This window comes from Saimiri boliviensis, chromosome 15 (genome assembly GCF_048565385.1).
Source record: "Saimiri boliviensis isolate mSaiBol1 chromosome 15, mSaiBol1.pri, whole genome shotgun sequence".
Lineage (NCBI taxonomy): Eukaryota > Metazoa > Chordata > Mammalia > Primates > Cebidae > Saimiri > Saimiri boliviensis.
The window spans coordinates 81,734,195-81,750,421 of record NC_133463.1 but is presented as its reverse complement, the minus strand read 5'-3'; the positions used below and the strand labels follow the sequence as shown (position 1 = coordinate 81,750,421).

General features: G+C 50.7%; 1 protein-coding gene across 7 annotated transcripts in view; it reads left to right on the top strand.

The window, feature by feature from the left end:
- Nucleotides 1–16,227, top strand: part of ST3GAL1 (ST3 beta-galactoside alpha-2,3-sialyltransferase 1) — a 109,584-nt gene that overhangs the window by 81,263 nt on the left and 12,094 nt on the right. For 6 of the 7 annotated variants that reach the window (XM_074387167.1, XM_074387168.1, XM_074387169.1 and 3 more), the window contains one exon: nt 12,024–12,905. In XM_074387167.1, the coding sequence (XP_074243268.1) occupies nt 12,600–12,905 (306 nt within the window). In that variant the 5' untranslated portion in view covers nt 12,024–12,599. Of the gene's footprint in view, nt 1–12,023; nt 12,906–13,222; nt 15,744–16,227 lie in introns of those variants that run through there. The other variant, XM_074387172.1, reaches the window with a different exon arrangement.

Genomic DNA, 16,227 nt, shown 5'->3' with positions numbered 1-16,227 from the left:
TGAATTCCTGGGCTCAAGTGATCCTCCTGCCTCGGCATCCACGTAGCTGGGATTACAGGTATGAGTCACATGCCTGTGCTGACACATTAAATCCAATCATCACAGCTGGTCTTTTGTGTGATTCCTTAATAATCTCAGTCTCTGTCCCACCCTGTGATGTCAGGTTTTCAGTGAGCAAAGATGAAGATCATTCTGCTTTCTCTTTCTCTCTCTCTCTCTCTCTTTTTTTTTTTTTTTTTTTTTTTTTTTTGAGAGGGTATCTTGCTCTGTCGCCTAGACTAGAGTGCAGTGGTGTGACCTCTGCCTCCCTGGTTCAAGCAATCCTCCTGCCTCAGCCTCCCGAGTGGCTGGGACTACGTTATGGGCACCTGCCACCATGCCCAGCTAATTTGTTTGTATTTTTAGAGACAGGGTTTCACCATGTTGGCCAGGCTGGTCTCGAACTCCTGACCTCAAGTGATCCACCCGCCTTGGCCTCCCAAAGTGCTGCAATTACAGGCATGAGCCACCGAACCCCACCATTCTACGTTGTTTAACCATTGTTTTGTCCAGCACTGGACAGTGACTGCTAGATGGCAGGTGCCCGGTGAGTAGCTGTCACATGAAGGAATGAAAGCAAGAGAGAGAATCCACAAATGACGTGGCAGTGTCCAGGTCAGAGATGCTGCCAAGACAAAGTGAGTTGCTGTATGTAAAGTGTCTGCATGGAGTAGGCGTGAAACTCACGCATGCCATTTCATCTTCATTTTCAACGCCGCCTTCTGCTATCCACACGCACACACGTGCAGTGATGAATTTCTCAGCGGAATGATGATTCCCATAGGTAGCATTTTCCTAATATTAATATTAATGTTGAATATTCTTTTGTGAGGGTGAGGAATTGTTCTAAGTACTTCATATATATCTAAACCCATAGCATTGATTCCAATGTGTGTTAAATATTCAAGATTATTAGTAACATGATTGTATGGCACAGTGGCTCATGCCTGTAATCCCAGCACTTTGGGAGGCCGAGGTGGGGAGATCACAAGATCGGGAGTTCAAGACCAGCCTGGCCAACAGAGTAAAAGCCTGTCTCTACTGAAAATACAAAAATTAGCCGGACGTGGTGGCGCGTGCCTGTAGTCCCAGCTACTTGGGAGCCTGAGGCAGGAGAATCGCTTGAACCTGGGAGGCAGAGGTTGTGGTGAGCCAAGATTATACCACTGCACTCCAGCCCGGGCAACAGGCTCGGAAAACAAAGTAAGTGACTTCCAGGACGAACCAACTCTCCACTGATTTGTTCACTTAGCTGAGTCTAGGTGAGCAGGGCTGGTATCATTGTCCCATTTACAAATGATGAGCTGACTGGCCCAGGCTCCTGAGGTGGCCAAAGTCACCCTGTGCTCCATGGCTGCTGTCCTGGGGTGGGGGCGGGGGGTGTTCCCTTCTCTCCTGGGAGGCACAGGGAGTCTCAGCACAGCACAGTTGCTGGCTGGCTTCATTCAGCAGTTTTTAATTGATAGAAGTTTTTAACCGATAGAAGGAAAGAAACCTCCCCCCAGTCCTGCCACGGACAGGGAGCTCGTTGTCACCTGTTTACCTTGCAGGGGCCAGGGTCTCCTCTCAGGTCCCGCCTCACTGTGGCCCTGCTTCTCTTGGACGATGTTCTCTGGTGGGAAATGGGACTGGCTGCCCTCACGGCTGATCCTTCCTGACCTGGGGGAGGAGAGTGGCGTCGAGTGGGTCCAGGTCTGGCTCGGCCATGAGAGCACAGCTGCCAGCTTCAGGGTGACTCAGAGCGGGTGGAGCTGAGCCGGAAGGAGCCGACCAGGGAGAAAACAAAACATAAGAAAGGAGGGCTCAGGCTTGCCCCTGCCGGGCCCTGAGCTGCGCCATTCGCAAACCCCGCCCAGCGCTCACGCTGCCACCATGGAGTGGGGATGGGCCAGCCCCTCTTCCACAGCTCAAGTGCCCAGGAGGCCCAGGACAGGGACAGACCTCAGCCTGGCGCCATCCATTTCACACCAGTAGTTGTTTGAAGTCGAGATTCTGCATTGGCCAGAATCCCAACTTCACAACTTCTGGCTGAGGGCTTTGGGTAGTTGGCTTGACCACTAAAGGCCTGTGTCCCGGCTCTGAAAGATGGAGTAATACCCAATACCCTCATCAGGAGCTTGTTGTGGGCCCAGCCAATGTGCCCCGGTGTTGTGCTTAGCACAGAGTGCAGCAAAGAGACAGGTGATGGTAGGTGTCCTCAGTGTTGATACATCACTGCTTTATGCAGTCACCTCAAGCAAGGACGGTTTTCAGCCCCTGCTTTATAGTTGATAAACTTGAAGCTCAGCGGCTCATATAACTTCCCAGGGCTCACAGCAAATAGCTCCCCACCCCTTGTGGCAGCAACTAAACCAAGTCCTGACCTCCTCTCCTCCCCAAAGTTCCACCCTCTCTCTGTTCAGTTGCAGCCCATGACACCTCCTAAGATCCTTCCCTGGGAATGGGAGGAATACCCACTCCAGGGCAGCCACCCTGTAGAACGGAGCAGGTTCCGTCTAAGGAGCCAGGTGTGCCTTTGGTTTTGGGCTCTGGTTTTCTTTAGCTCTGGTGGACTTTTGCTGTGTATCCTGGGACAAGTCACTTCCCATTTCTGAGCCCAGCTTGCACATCTGTGGAATGAAGTGAAGCGGCAGCTTGAAGCAGAAGGATTTGAGGCAGGGATCCGGGTACTTGTGAAGCTCCTGGAAGGGCAGGGAGAATGGCACTATCCAGGAGATAATACCCTGCAGGTAATGCCCTCCGGGGTTTTGGCTGCAATGCTTCAGGTTGAGGCCCACAGGCCATAGAGCTTCAGAAAGTCAGGGCAGAATCTGCAGTGGCCCTCAGCCTGGAGGTGGAAGGAGGCTGGTTCTGGAGTCCAGGTTCTGGGGCAGCCACACAGCAGCTTCTACCGCTCTGGGAGGTAGGAAGGCTTCTGCCTCGCCCACCTGCCATCCCAACTATCACTGGTCAGATCTCTACCATTTCCAGAGCACTATGAACAGCGATGCTGGGAAATGCAGTTCCTAGGCTTCCAGCCCCTGCAGTACAGGGGAAGCACACAGCAGTGTGGGATCAAACCCTCACTCCTATAGATGGTGGCCAGAATAGGAACCCCTGCTAGCAGCAAGAAACAGGATGCCCTGAGCCCTGGAAGGCAGGCAGGGTAGATGCAACTCTGAATAGGGTTTTTGAGACATGTGGATTGCCGATACCACTCTAGCTTCTAGCCTCATTCATTGATCATAGGTGCAAGTTCGTTGAGTTCTCCTTAAATGTTTCTGAACAGTCTCCCATCACAATTCCTAGTATGTGATCACCAGGGAACAGGGAGGGTTAAGGACATCAGCAAAGAGAAGGCCTCATCACCCAGTGTGTGCAGTATAGGGCCAGGAGTACCCTTAGCGGCAGGGAGATGGACAGGTGGCAGGAATCCTGGGGCAGGGGCAGGCCTCCTAAAGCCCGGCAAGGCTTCCAAGCAGGCGCCTCCAGCTCTGACTCACTTGGCCCAGGTTTCTTATTAGCCTGATTCTCCGAATAAGGGATTAAAGTGGATCTCAGACACACCCCCTTGTAATAACACAGGGGCACAAGGGACGGTGCTGGGAGGGTTCCATATGGAAGTTCCACACTCTCAGCTTCCAGGGACAGCATCTTCTTCCTGGGGACCCATGCCTAGCACAGAGTATGTAGGAAACGGGCGAAGGAAGGGAGGAGGAAAGAAACATTTAGACATTGATCCCAAAGAAACAGAAGATCTGGTCCAAGTTGGCTCTGCCATCTCTTGGTTGTTTCAACTCAATTCACGCGCCTGCCCTCTCTCAGCCTCAGTCTCCTTGTCTGTAAGTTGACAGCGAAGGTAACTCCGATGTATTGAGCATCTGTTAAATGTGAAGCATTTATGCACTTCATCCTCATGTGTCCCTTTGAAGAGATGTGATTTTCCCCATCTTGCTGGTGCAGGCCCTGAGCCTGATGGGGTAGATCCCCTTACCCAAGACCTCTCAGCTAGGAGGTAGGAGATTCAGGATTCCAACCCAGATATGGCTGACCCCCAATACCCGTATTCTGTTCACCACTCAGTGAACGGGGCTGCTGAAAGGGTCAAATGGATGGCAGCTGTAACCGTTTTGGCAACTGTAAAAAACAATGCAAAAAACGAGATGACCCCCAATTCAAGACTGGCACTCAGAGGCTGTGAGGGTGGCCAGGCTTTCCTGCGGATGTGTACATCTCGGATACTTTAGAAGACAATGCACCTGTGTTTCTAAGCATGTGGGACAAAAGACTGATTGGAGAGTGGAAAATCAGAGCTATCAGAGCAACTTTGAGGAAACTTCTCTTGGGGAAGGTCAAAGCTGCTTGCAAACAGGTGGGCCTGATCCTGTACATCAGCCTCTGGGTCCAGTTGCCTCCTGACTCAGCATGGTTATTGCTGAGTCTTCTGGGCCTAGGAGCCCCTGGGAATCCTGACCTTTTCCCCAGTGTATTAGGACCTCCTAAGGTCTTGGGAGGTCTTGGCCGCAGGAGTAGACATGTGGTCTTTTAAATAACCCTGCCAGTAGGACAGGCGGAGGGTTCTGCTGGACTTCTTTTTTTTTTTTTTTTTTTTTCAAATGAGGAGCTTGAAGCCTAATAGGGAAAGACAGAATTGACCTTTGTGGTGCATCTACTCTGTGGCAGGAACTGAGCTGGTTACTTCTTTTGTTCTATAGCAACTCTTCGTGCGAGCATTTTTCTTTCTTTCTTTTTTTTTTTTTTTTTTTTTTTTGAGATGGAGTTTCACTTGTTGCTCAGGCTGAAGTGCAGTGATGTGATCTTGACTCAACATAACCTCCACCTCCCAGGTTCAAGTGATTCTCCTGCCTCAGCCTCCCAAGTAGCTGGGATTACAGGTGCATACCACCACACCTGGCTAATTTTTGTATTTTTAGTCGAGACAAAGTTTCACCGTGTTGGCCAGGCTGGTCTCGAACTCCTGATCTCAAATGATCCACCCACCTCAAGTGACTGGCCTCCCGAAGTGCTGGGATTACAAGCATGAGCCACTGCGCCCAGCCTGTGTGAGCATTTTTAATCCTATTTTGTAGATTCAGGAACCAAGGATCAGAGAGGGCAACTGCCTTGCCCATGAATACACAGCCAGGAATGGGAAGAGTCAGGATTTGAATTCAGGTCTGTCTGTGCCTTTGTCGTTGTTGTTATTGTTCAGACAACTGTTGGCCATGATCCACTAGCAAATTCTTCCCAAAACCAGAATAAATGGGTTCCAAGCATCCGGTGACCCGGCCAGGGCTGGAAAGCAGTTTAGGAAGGAGTCATTCTTCTTACTAGAAGGTTAGAGGGCCATGAAGTATCCAAGATTTACTGGTCGGGTCTTACTTGGTCCTACCCTGTACCCATACTTGAAGGTAGCCAGCCAGGATCCCAAAGGCCGAGACATGGGAGGATCTGTTTCATGGGAAGTCCCCGGATGTGTTGCACCAGAAGTCATCCACCGTCTGTGCAGAGCTGGCCTGGGAGCAGGACATTCTGACATAAAGTAAAAGCAGATGCAGTGGGGCCCTTGGACGGGGCAGGGAGGGGGTGGCTGCCATGGCTGCAGCTGCAACTTTCCAGCCTGCAAACCTGCCCCTTCCTCCCACCATCTGCACACTTGGCTGGTGTGAGGACGTTTGCCTCGGCACCTCTGGGGCCTTCCTGGGCTCCACCCTCGTCTCCAAATTTGCCAAGCCCCTGACACATACAGGCAACCACCCCAAGAACAGGAACAAGGAAAGGCAAAGGAAGGAGGCTGTGACGCCGACTTCAGGCAATGGCAGAAGCTTGTACCAGATCTTTTCTCCCCCTGAGAACTGTAAAAGCTGGAAGAACTGGAAGTCCAACTCTTGGAAGACATTAGAGACCAGCTAAGGCAGCCAGCACTTGAGGCACGAAGACCCCTGAGAGAAGGGAAACAAATTGAGGCCAACCCAATATTCCCTGCTCCTTTTCTGCACGAGGTAAGTGCTGATGTGTGCAGAGGGTTCAGAGGGCAAGAAGAGAGCAGCGGTTCAGAGTTTGGCAGTCTCAGATGCAAGGCGGAGAAGCAAAACAGAGACAGGTAGGTAGGTCGAGGGAGTGAGTGAGTTCAGGACCGCTAAGTCAACCAAAACGCAAGGAATCAAGAACCTAGAGCAAAAGGAACCACAAAGAAAAAAACATGTGCTCATGCCTTTTAAAATTTTCCTTTCAAGGCATTTGCCAGCACTTAAGTTTCATGGATCCAGAGTCTATGAAACCAAACAGAAAACACCAGATGAAAAGTTAAAAAGACCGGGCATGGTGGCTCATTCCTGTGACCCCAGCACTTCAGGAAGCCAAGGCGAGGATCGCCTGAGGTTAGGAGTTTGAGACCAGTCTGACCAACATAGAGAAATCCCGTCTCAACTAAAAATACAAAATTAGCCGCATGTGGTGGTGCACACCTGTAGCCCCAGCTACTCGGGAGGCTGAGGCAGGAGAATTGCTTGAACCTGGCAGGTGGAGGTTGCTGTGAGCCACGATCAGGCCACTGCATTCCAGCCTGGGCAGCAGAGTGAGACTCTCCAAAAAAAGAAAAAAAAGAAAAAAGAGAGAAAGAAAGAAAGAAAGGAAAGAAAGAAAGAGAGCTAGAGAAGAAAAAAGAAAAGCTAAACTAAGCTTATGGTGCTCGCATAGTACAGGGGAGACAGAAGTTGAAGAGAGGAGTCTGTAAGGAAGAGTCACCCTGATAGGCATCTCACTTTACTCGTTGAAAATGGCTGTGCCCCAGGGCAAGAGCAAACCAGAAATAGAACAGTGTTCATGAAAAGTGAAACACAGCTCCAGTTAGAACTGTGTTTCCAACTGGAAAGTCATGTGCCTCTTCTGTACCTGCTCGTCAGGAGACAGCCAGTCCTCTCTGAAGGAGGACAGCCTCATCCAGAGCCTCTGCATTTTTGTCATACACAGTATGAACAGCAACCAGGCCTGCCAAGGACAAACCCAAATAACCAAAGAAAGAGAGCAACCAAGAAAACAGACGATAGAAGTAGACCCACATTTCCCCAGTATCACAGGATATCCAATGCGGGCTTTAAGGTGGCTGTGCTGAGTAATTGCACAGAAATAGACAACGAAATGGAGAAATTCACCAGGAAAGTAGAACCTGTCAAAAAATTAGGTGGAAATTCTAGAACTGAAAGATACCACTGAAATGAAGAACTTAATGCATAATTCAAATAGAGAAGGCACAGCAAGAAGGGAGGGTGAACACAGTAGTATTCAACATAAGAATCTGTAAAAATGACGGTAAACCAAGTCCAGAGAAGTTATGAGAAAGGAAATAGGGAAGATGAGAACAGGTATTGATGAAATTGAATGATGAGCCATGGCTACATAGAAAGCCACAGGAGAAGGCAGATGTCTGGCTTTGCCACCATCTGTGTGACGATGGATAAGTCACTTGCCTTCTCTGGATTTTAGTTTCTTTTATTTCAGGGAGACAAGCCTAAGGGTTACCCTCCTCACCCAGGGACTTGGGGATCACATGGGGCAAAGTTGTGGCTGCTCTGTGTTGAAAGCATCAACTTTGCTGACAGCCTGCAAGGTTCGCCCAGGCATTTCTCTGGTGATCATAGTTCCAGGGGCTGTGTGAAGGGCTGGGAGGGCATCCCAGCCTCTGATGCATATTTACTACCATCCTGTTCAGCAGGCATTTACTACAGACTCAAAACTCTGTGTGCTTCACTCATTTGGTTTTCTAGGAATTTCACACAGTTCCCTCAGTCTCTGGTCATTGCTCCTCAACTCCCCATTGCCAGAGAAGTTTATCTTCATTACGAACCCTTCTTAGGGAAATTCTTACTTTCTGGTCCTCAAAAGGGTGCTGACATTTGTCAGTTTTTGCTGGTGACACTGCTCAGCTCTGTCGTGTGCAGATGCTTCGTGCTTCCTCGTATTGAGTATGTGGCTGGGAAATGACTGCCATTCGGCACAGGACAGGGAGCCGGCCTCCCTCCTTCCCCATCCTTCCCTGCTCCCTCTCTTCTTTCTCCTTGTTCTGGGAGGCCAAGCCTCCCCCACCACACACTTGGCATGCAGAGATCTTTGGTCTGTGGCATGTTGATCCAGGTTTCATTTCTGGGAGCCAGGGCTGGCATTCCCCCATGCCTGCAGGCTGCCCCACACTTGCTAGAGCACAGAGAAGACATGTGGTCCTTGTTTCTCCCCTGGAGCCAGGAAAAGGGTGGAGCAGTGATTTTGCTTTTCCACCGCAGTTTTATCTAGGGCTTTGGAAAGTGCTAAATGATACCATCTCAGAAACCTCTGCTGGTTATGGGGAGTGCCCTGGCCTTGGAGGTGTGGCTGCAGGATGCCCCAGAGGAGAGGAGGCTGTCAACAGTCTCTGCCCCACCTCTCGCCCAACCCCTGGCATCAGCCTACAGTGTTAATATCTCTCACGCAGAGGTAGGACATTGTAGGGAAACTGACCTCTCAGCCAGAGTCTTGCTTGGTCAACACGATTCCATAGTCATCTATTTCAGGCCTAGTGCTGTGGCTTACGCCTGTAATCCCAGCACTTCGTGAGGCTGAGGTGGGCCTCAGGATCACCTAGGTCAGGAGTTTGAGGCAAGTCTGACCAGCATGGCAAAACCCCATCTCTAAAAATACAAAAATTAGCAGGCATGGTGGTAGATGCTTGTAATCCCGGCTACTCAGGAGGCTGAGGCAGGAGAATTGCTTGAACCCTGAAGATGGTGGTTGCTGTGAGCCAAGACCCTGCCACTGCACTCTAGCCTGGGCAACAAGAGTGAAACTCCGTCTCAAAAATGAAACAAAACAAAACAGTCATCTATTTCAGGGAACTCATCTCTGCCCTGGCATTAGGGGTACAGAGGCACTAAGGGCATGGGTGTCCTAGGCCTCGCTCATTATAAAGGCAAATGTAGTAAGACTATGGCCCTCCTCTGCTCAGCTCCACCACCGGGTTTCCATGTCACCCAGAGAAAATTTAGTCTTGGCTGTGACTTCTCCGGCCCAACACACTCTCACCCCAGCTGCATGCCCAGATTCCCTCTCACCCCCACCCACTCCTCTCCTCCACCCTGTGTCTGATCCTTCCATACTGACCTCCTTTTTCCAAAGGCTCTGGGGCGCTACTGATGCCTGGGAGGCCTCTACCATAGATCCTTTTACAAGGCACTCCAACCACCTTGTCCAGGGCCGGGAGATCGCAAGGACCAGCAAATATGCAGTCAGTGAATGAGATGCATGGACACACCTTGGTGGGCTGACGGCCCGAGGAAAGAGCAGAATCTGTGTTATCAATCCCAGTTTCCCGTTGAAGGGATGGTTTTGAAGGGCTAGGTGACTTGTTCATGGTCACGCAGTGAGCAGAGTGGGACAGGCTGCTGAGAATCAAAATCTTCTGACTTGGAGTCTGTATTTGCTCAGATCTTGCTCTGAACTGCTGGCCGTCATGTTTCCCTTCATTTGTTTCTGGGTTCCTTCATGCCCCACGCCTCCACTGAGCATTGAGTGTGTGCACAGGTGACAGGGCCACCACCATAGTGAGGCTGAGCTTCCATCCTCACCTTGTTCCCAGTCCAGGGAGGAGAAAGATGAGTGAAGAGTGAAGACAGAGTACAGTCAGGACATCGGGGGGCCAGAAGAAAGATGAGTGAAGAGTGAAGACAGAGTACAGCCAGGACATCGGGGAGCCAGGACCCCTAACTCGCCTCAGGAGTGGGCAAGGCTTTCTCCAGGAGGCAGTACCAGCTGAGCCCTAGAGAACTAGTAAGAACCATCGGCCAAGCAGGGTGGAGTGGTTTTCTGGACAGTGGGGACAGCCTGAGCTGGGGCACAGAGGTAGAAGCAACTATGACCTGTGGGTCACTCATGTTGCTTCAGGGTACAAATTATCTGCTTTACCCCATACAGGGGATTTATTCTCTCATGTAACTGAAAAGTCAAGATGTGGAGGGGAGAGGGGCTGCAGGTTGAACCGGATCAGGGCTTTAGCAGCATTTGTTTGGGCCATTCAGTTCTAGTCTCTTCTACACAAGCTAGCAACATAGCCAGCAGGATATTCCACATGTGAACAACAAGCCAGCCAGAACAAGAGAAAGTTTCTTTCCTCCCTTCCAAAGTTTGACTGGATGATTTAAGGCAAATGCCCAACCCTGGATCAATTACCGGGCAAGTAAGAGGTGGGAACCCTCCGCCAGTCAAGTGAACTGAGAGCCTGCCTGAGATGATACAGAAGTTATTCTTACTCAAATTACAGAGCTGCTCCTTGATGGGGGCAGGCGGGGAGAGAATTGGATGGGACGCCTGTGGACACCACTAGGTTATAAACAAAATCTAGGATGTCGTGAAAAGTGAAAAATGGAGCATAGGCCGGATAAAAATGGCATTGCCAACTGAGCTGCAGAGCTCAGACTTCATCTTCCATACATTGGGCTTCTAGTTTGGGAAGCCGTAGGGGGCTGCACCCCATGCATGTTGAGCTAGATGTCTCCAGAAAGTCACTGTGGATTTTATCTGGTTTTTGAGCTCAGACTTATCCTCCCTGTGTTGGGCTTCTAGTTCAGGAAGTGGTAAGTTGCACCCAACACATCTTGAGCCCTGGATGGTTCCAGATAGACACTGTGGATTTAATATGGTTTTTGAGCTGCCCCCTTTTTACCGAAAGGTGATCAATCTCCCTTCAACTTCAATTTTCCTGGAAAAAAAAATACCCTTCTGTTGACTCTCTATACCTTGAGGATGGGGAAGAATTGATCAGACAAATAGAGGTGGAGGAAGCATTCCAGCCTTCCAAGCAAAGACCAAAGAGGTTGTGCTCCAGTGCAGAGGCGTAACCGCAGTGGTACCAGACAGAAATCCCAAGGTGTCAGTGAGATCCGGGGGGTGGGGTGGTCTCTGATGGGCATTTGAGAAGTACACATTTACTTTCTTCCAAAGAATACTCACCCCTTGCTCTGTATCCCTCCAGCCGTAGTAATCTGAAGACCAATTAACAAGACAGGTGTCAACTCCAGGGCAGAGCCCCACAACCCCTGTTCCTGATCCTCCAACCCCTCCAGATACAAGGAATCAGAGGACTGTGGATTTGGACTGAGATCCTGCTTCTTCCTTCCCTTAGACAAGCCATCTAACCTTTTTGAGTCTCGATTTCATCCAAGACAAAAACAGAAACTAGTATCTAGCTGGCAGTGTCTTCTGAGGATTATCTGAGGAGCTAGGTGTGTGTGAATATATCGTCCTGTCAGCTCTCAGTGGACCACCAAAGAATATTGATTCATTCATATGTTGAAGAAGGAATTAAAATTTCGCAATGGCCTAATCAACACCAGAAGCCCAGCATACATCATTTTATCTCATTTTTATAACCATTCTGTAAGTAGGGTGTTAGTATCCCACTTTACCGAAGGAGAAATTGAGGGGTAGGAAGGTTGGATAACCTTCCCAAGCCTCCATGTCTGGGAAATCAGAACTTGAACCGGGTCTAAAGCCCCTTCTATGGAACTGAGGCCAGTTGGCAGAGCTTGAATGTCCAGGTCGGAGGAAACCTGGGCCACTCTCTAAGCATACCATTGTTGTTGTGCTTGTTGCTGAAATCCAAAATCTGGAAGAGAATGGAGGAGAAAGAAAGGCAAGTCACATGCATTTAACAATCCCTGTATATATTGTACTACATGTGTCATGAGCTCATTTGACAAATGTTTGTTGAGTGTGTCAATGTGCTAGGTTCTGGTTGTTGGAAACACGGAGGGGACACCTTCTGCACCCCATAGTAACCTTGCAAAGAGATGATAACATCCATTGTATGCACGCACTGAGGCTCACGAAGGTAGATAAACCATCCAGAGCCACCGGCCAGGTTGGCATGACACCAGAAGGAAGACCACAGAATGCGTCCTGGTGGAGATGTGGAGACAAACGTTTTTATAGCAGGGTCACAGAATCTCACTCTGTTTTCTTCCTCCTTTTCTCTGCAGATGACAGACAACCTTCTGTGCCTTCATCAAGCTGGTCGTGTAACCGCCATGTCTCTGGCGACAGCATGGGAAAGACAAAGCCCTAATTAAGGATCATCAGAAACCACAGTTGGAGGACGACGGCAGAGATAGCTTCCCTCCCCACTGTAACAAGACCCTTCCTTCGAGGTCCCCACTCCTGAGGGACCCTGGACTGTCACAGAGGTTAATTACCCCTTAGCTTCTTTGAATGGGAAAGGAAATCACTGGATAAAGCTTCATCAGGAGACTTTATCAGCTCTTGAAGGATTGCAGAAGAATAGGCTACTTTATTTTCTGAAAAGGTAAATAGATGCAAGCAAAGCCAACACGCCACTAATGGCCTTCATCTGCCACACAGCGGTGTCTGGGACACACTGGGGGTCGTCCCCCAGTGGGAGTGAAGTCGAGTTTAACGGCCCTTGAGTCCTCCCTTGGAATTCCTGCCATTCCTTCTGATCGAGCCGCCACCTCTGGGATTTTTCTTCGGTATTTCTCCTCTCTTAGGAGGGAGTTCCTTTCACCCATTGCAGGGAGGCCGCCATCAGGACAGTGAAGATGGTGACCCTGCGGAAGAGGACCCTGAAAGTGCTCACCTTCCTCGTGCTCTTCATCTTCCTCACCTCCTTCTTCCTGAACTACTCCCACACCATGGTGGCCACCACCTGGTTCCCCAAGCAGATGGTCCTGGAGCTCTCCGAGAATCTGAGGAGGCTGATCAAGCACAGGCCCTGCACCTGCACCCACTGCGTCGGGCAGCGCAAGCTCTCGGCCTGGTTCGATGAGAGGTTCAACCAGGCGGTGCAGCCGCTGCTGACCGCCCAGAACGCGCTCCTGGAGGACGACACCTACCGGTGGTGGCTGGTGAGACGCTGCCTGAGAGCAGGGTCTGGACTGAGAGGGGGGTCTGGGCTGAGAGTGGGCAGTCTGGACTGAGAGTGGGGTGTCTGGGCTGAGAAGAGGCATCTGGACTGAGAGTAGGGGCTCTGGACTGAGAGTGGGGGGTCTGGGCTGATAATGGGGATCTGGACTGAGAGTAGGGGATCTGGGCTGAGAGTGAGAGGTCTGGACTGAGAATGGGGTGTCTGGGCTGAGAAGGGGCATCTGGGCTGAGACTGGGGTGTCTGGGCCGAAAAGGGGGTCTGGACTGAGAGTGGGGGGTCTGGGCTGAGAGTGAGGGGTCTGGACTGAGAATGGGGTGTCTGGGCTGAGAAGGGGCATCTGGGCTGAGACTGGGGTGTCTGGGCTGAGAAGGGGATCTGGACTGAGAGTGGGGGTTCTGGGCTGAGAATGAGTGACCTGGGCTGAGAAGGGAGGGTCTACACTGAGAGTGGGGAGTCTGGGCTGAGATTGGAGGTCTGGACTGAGAGTAGGGGATCTGGGCTGAGAGTGAGGGGTCTAGACTGAGAGTGGGGAGTCTGAGCTGAGAGTGAGGATGTAATAGTGAGAGTGAGGCGCTCCTGTAGTTAAATACTCAGCCCCTGTGTACACCTGGGGCCCGGCTAGATTGCAGAAGAATAGGCTACTTTGCAGAAGAATAGGCTAATGCTAGGCATTTAGCAGGATTCAGATAATTGTCCAACACTATTTATTGAGGATCTGTTATATCTAAGTCAGAGCAGGAAGCACAGCCTTAGTTTCCCGTGGCTGCCGTAACAAATGCCTGCACGCTCAAGGCTCAAAACACCAGCAGGGCACCCTCTCGCAGCTTTAGAGGCCAGAGTCTGAAATCAAGTTATGGGCAGGCTTGGTTCCTCCTGGAGGCTCTAAGGGGGAAGCTGCCCCACTCCTGGCTCCTGCTGGCTGCCGGCAGCGCTGGGCGTTCCTGGGCTCAGGGCTGTGACAGTCCAGCTTCGGCCTCCACTTCTACAGGGCCTTCCTCCCTGTGTCACATTGTGCCTCAGCTGCCCCTCTCCTTATCTTAAGAGGATACCTGTTATCAGGTTTAGGGCCTACCCTGAATCCAGGTTGATTTCATGCAGAGATTCTCAACAATTTCACCTGCAGAGGCTCCCTTTTTCCAGATGTCATCATGTTCACAGATTCTGGTGACTAGCCCTTGAACTTATCTTTTGGGGAGCCACTATTTCACCCAGTGCCGCTACTGAAATGCAAAGAGAGAGAGAGAGAGAGAGAGAGAGATCCTTATTCTCATGGAATTTTATTTTGGCTGGGAGGGGAAGATAAGAAATAAACAAGGTAGGCTCACACGGAAGTGCTGTGAAGAAAGATCAAATGAGGTTTCTAATAGAAACTTAGAGGGGGCTTCTGTAAATGGGTCACCAGGGAGGTCTCTGGGACAGCAGGACTCAAGTGGAGACCCCCAGGTAGAGAAGGCAGCAGCTGCGAGAAGGGCGGGACCATGCTGCAGGTTCCTGGGACCGCGAGTGTCCGAGCCCCAGCGTGGCCTCTGCTGGATGTGCTGGGGAGTGGAGGAGCTCCGCATGTCTGGGGGCTGTGAATCAGGGGAGGTGCAGTGAGACAAGGCCTGAGAGTCAGCAAGACCCAGGTGAGGACTCTGGGATGTCTTGTAAGTGCAATAGGAAGTCACTGTAGAATTTTTACAGGGAGATTCATGATCTGTAAAAAATGACTTGTCATTTAAAAGGTCATTCCCATTGTTAAATGCAAAACAGATTGAAGAAGAGCAAGATGCATGTGTTCATTTCTTATTTATTGAGCACCTACTATATGCCAAGCACTACTACATTGAAATGGAAAAGATAATCTTTCTTTTCCTGGGTTGCAGGAGTGATGGGGAGAAAAGGGAAAACAAGCGACCTCAAGCCAGGATGAGAGGCGCTGTGCAGGAAGTGGGCGCAGGAGATAGGTCTCTATGCCCAACTTTCCTTGGAAAGTGGAGTTATTACAGAAGGCTTCCCACAAGAGGTGATGGCCAAGCTCATCATGAAAGATTTAGAGAGGTTATCCAGGTAGATTCTGGAGGAAGGACCCTCCAGGCACTCAAGGAGCTTATGGTCTATTTGAAATGAACTGAAAATGGGTGAGATTTCGAAGGGTCGAAAGCCCTGGGCTATGAATCCAAAGGCCTGGCTGAGTCCTGGTTTGCTCATGCGTGTTGAGCACTGCTGTGTGCAGGTCCTGGGGCGGGCTCTGGGGAGGTGACAGAACCAGGCAGGTACGGTCTTTTCTCTTGCAAAGATCCAAGGGTCTAGTGGAGGAGGCAGTGAGCCAGGCTTGGTAAGGGTTAGGGTCCGCTCTCAGCCTCGGCTCTGCAGACTCGTGGGGCTGGATCAGCCTCAGTCACTGGCCTGTCCTGTGCATTGCAGGGTGTTTAGCGGCATCCCCGGCCTCTACCCACTAGATGCCAGCAGTGCCCCGTCCCCAATTACGGCAGCCAAAGTGTCTCCAGACATTGTGAGGCATAAGCAAAGTCACCCTCACTTGAGAACCAGCAGGGTGGGGAAGGACCGCACAGATGGCAGAGGTCACTTCACCCACATCCCATCCTTTCTCTGGACCTGATTCCCCCTGTAGCAGCAGTTGCTGGGACCACATTAGGTCCAGACTTCGCTTCAGAGCCTGGAGCCTGTGATATTCAGCGTCACCATGGGATTCTGGTTACAAAGGCCTTTTGGGGACAACAGGGTGCGACACAGCCTGGATGTAAACCAAACAGGAAGAGACCCTGCATCGCAGCGTCTGGCTTCTTTGGCTAATCATCATATTCATATTTTCAAGGTCCATCTATGTTGTAACCTATTTCAGAATTTTCTTTTTATGGCTAAATAATATCCCATGGTATGTCTGGAACACATTGTGTCTGTTCATCCATCGCTGGACACTGGCTTGCTGCCAGCTCTTGTCTATTATGGAAATGCTGCTCTGAACATGGGTATACCGATATACCAGCTGGACCAAGGGTGGGAGTAAGACACAGCTAGAAGGCTTCCGCTATTTTTCTCTTTCAAGCTGTGCTGCACAAGGGGATGGGGGCGCCTTTCAGAGAGAGGGGAGCCCCCAGGGAGGAGCAGGCTGGAGAAACACTGATGGGTTCCGCTTGGACATGTGGATTTGGAGGGACCTGTGGGGCCGGGTGTGGCTGGATTACCCAAGTGGCTTCAGCAGTACCTGGCACATAGTAGGTGCTCAGTAAACACTTGCAGAATACATGAATGAGCTCTTTAGTTCTTGAGTAACCCAGAGTCTCCTCGAAGGCAGAAGT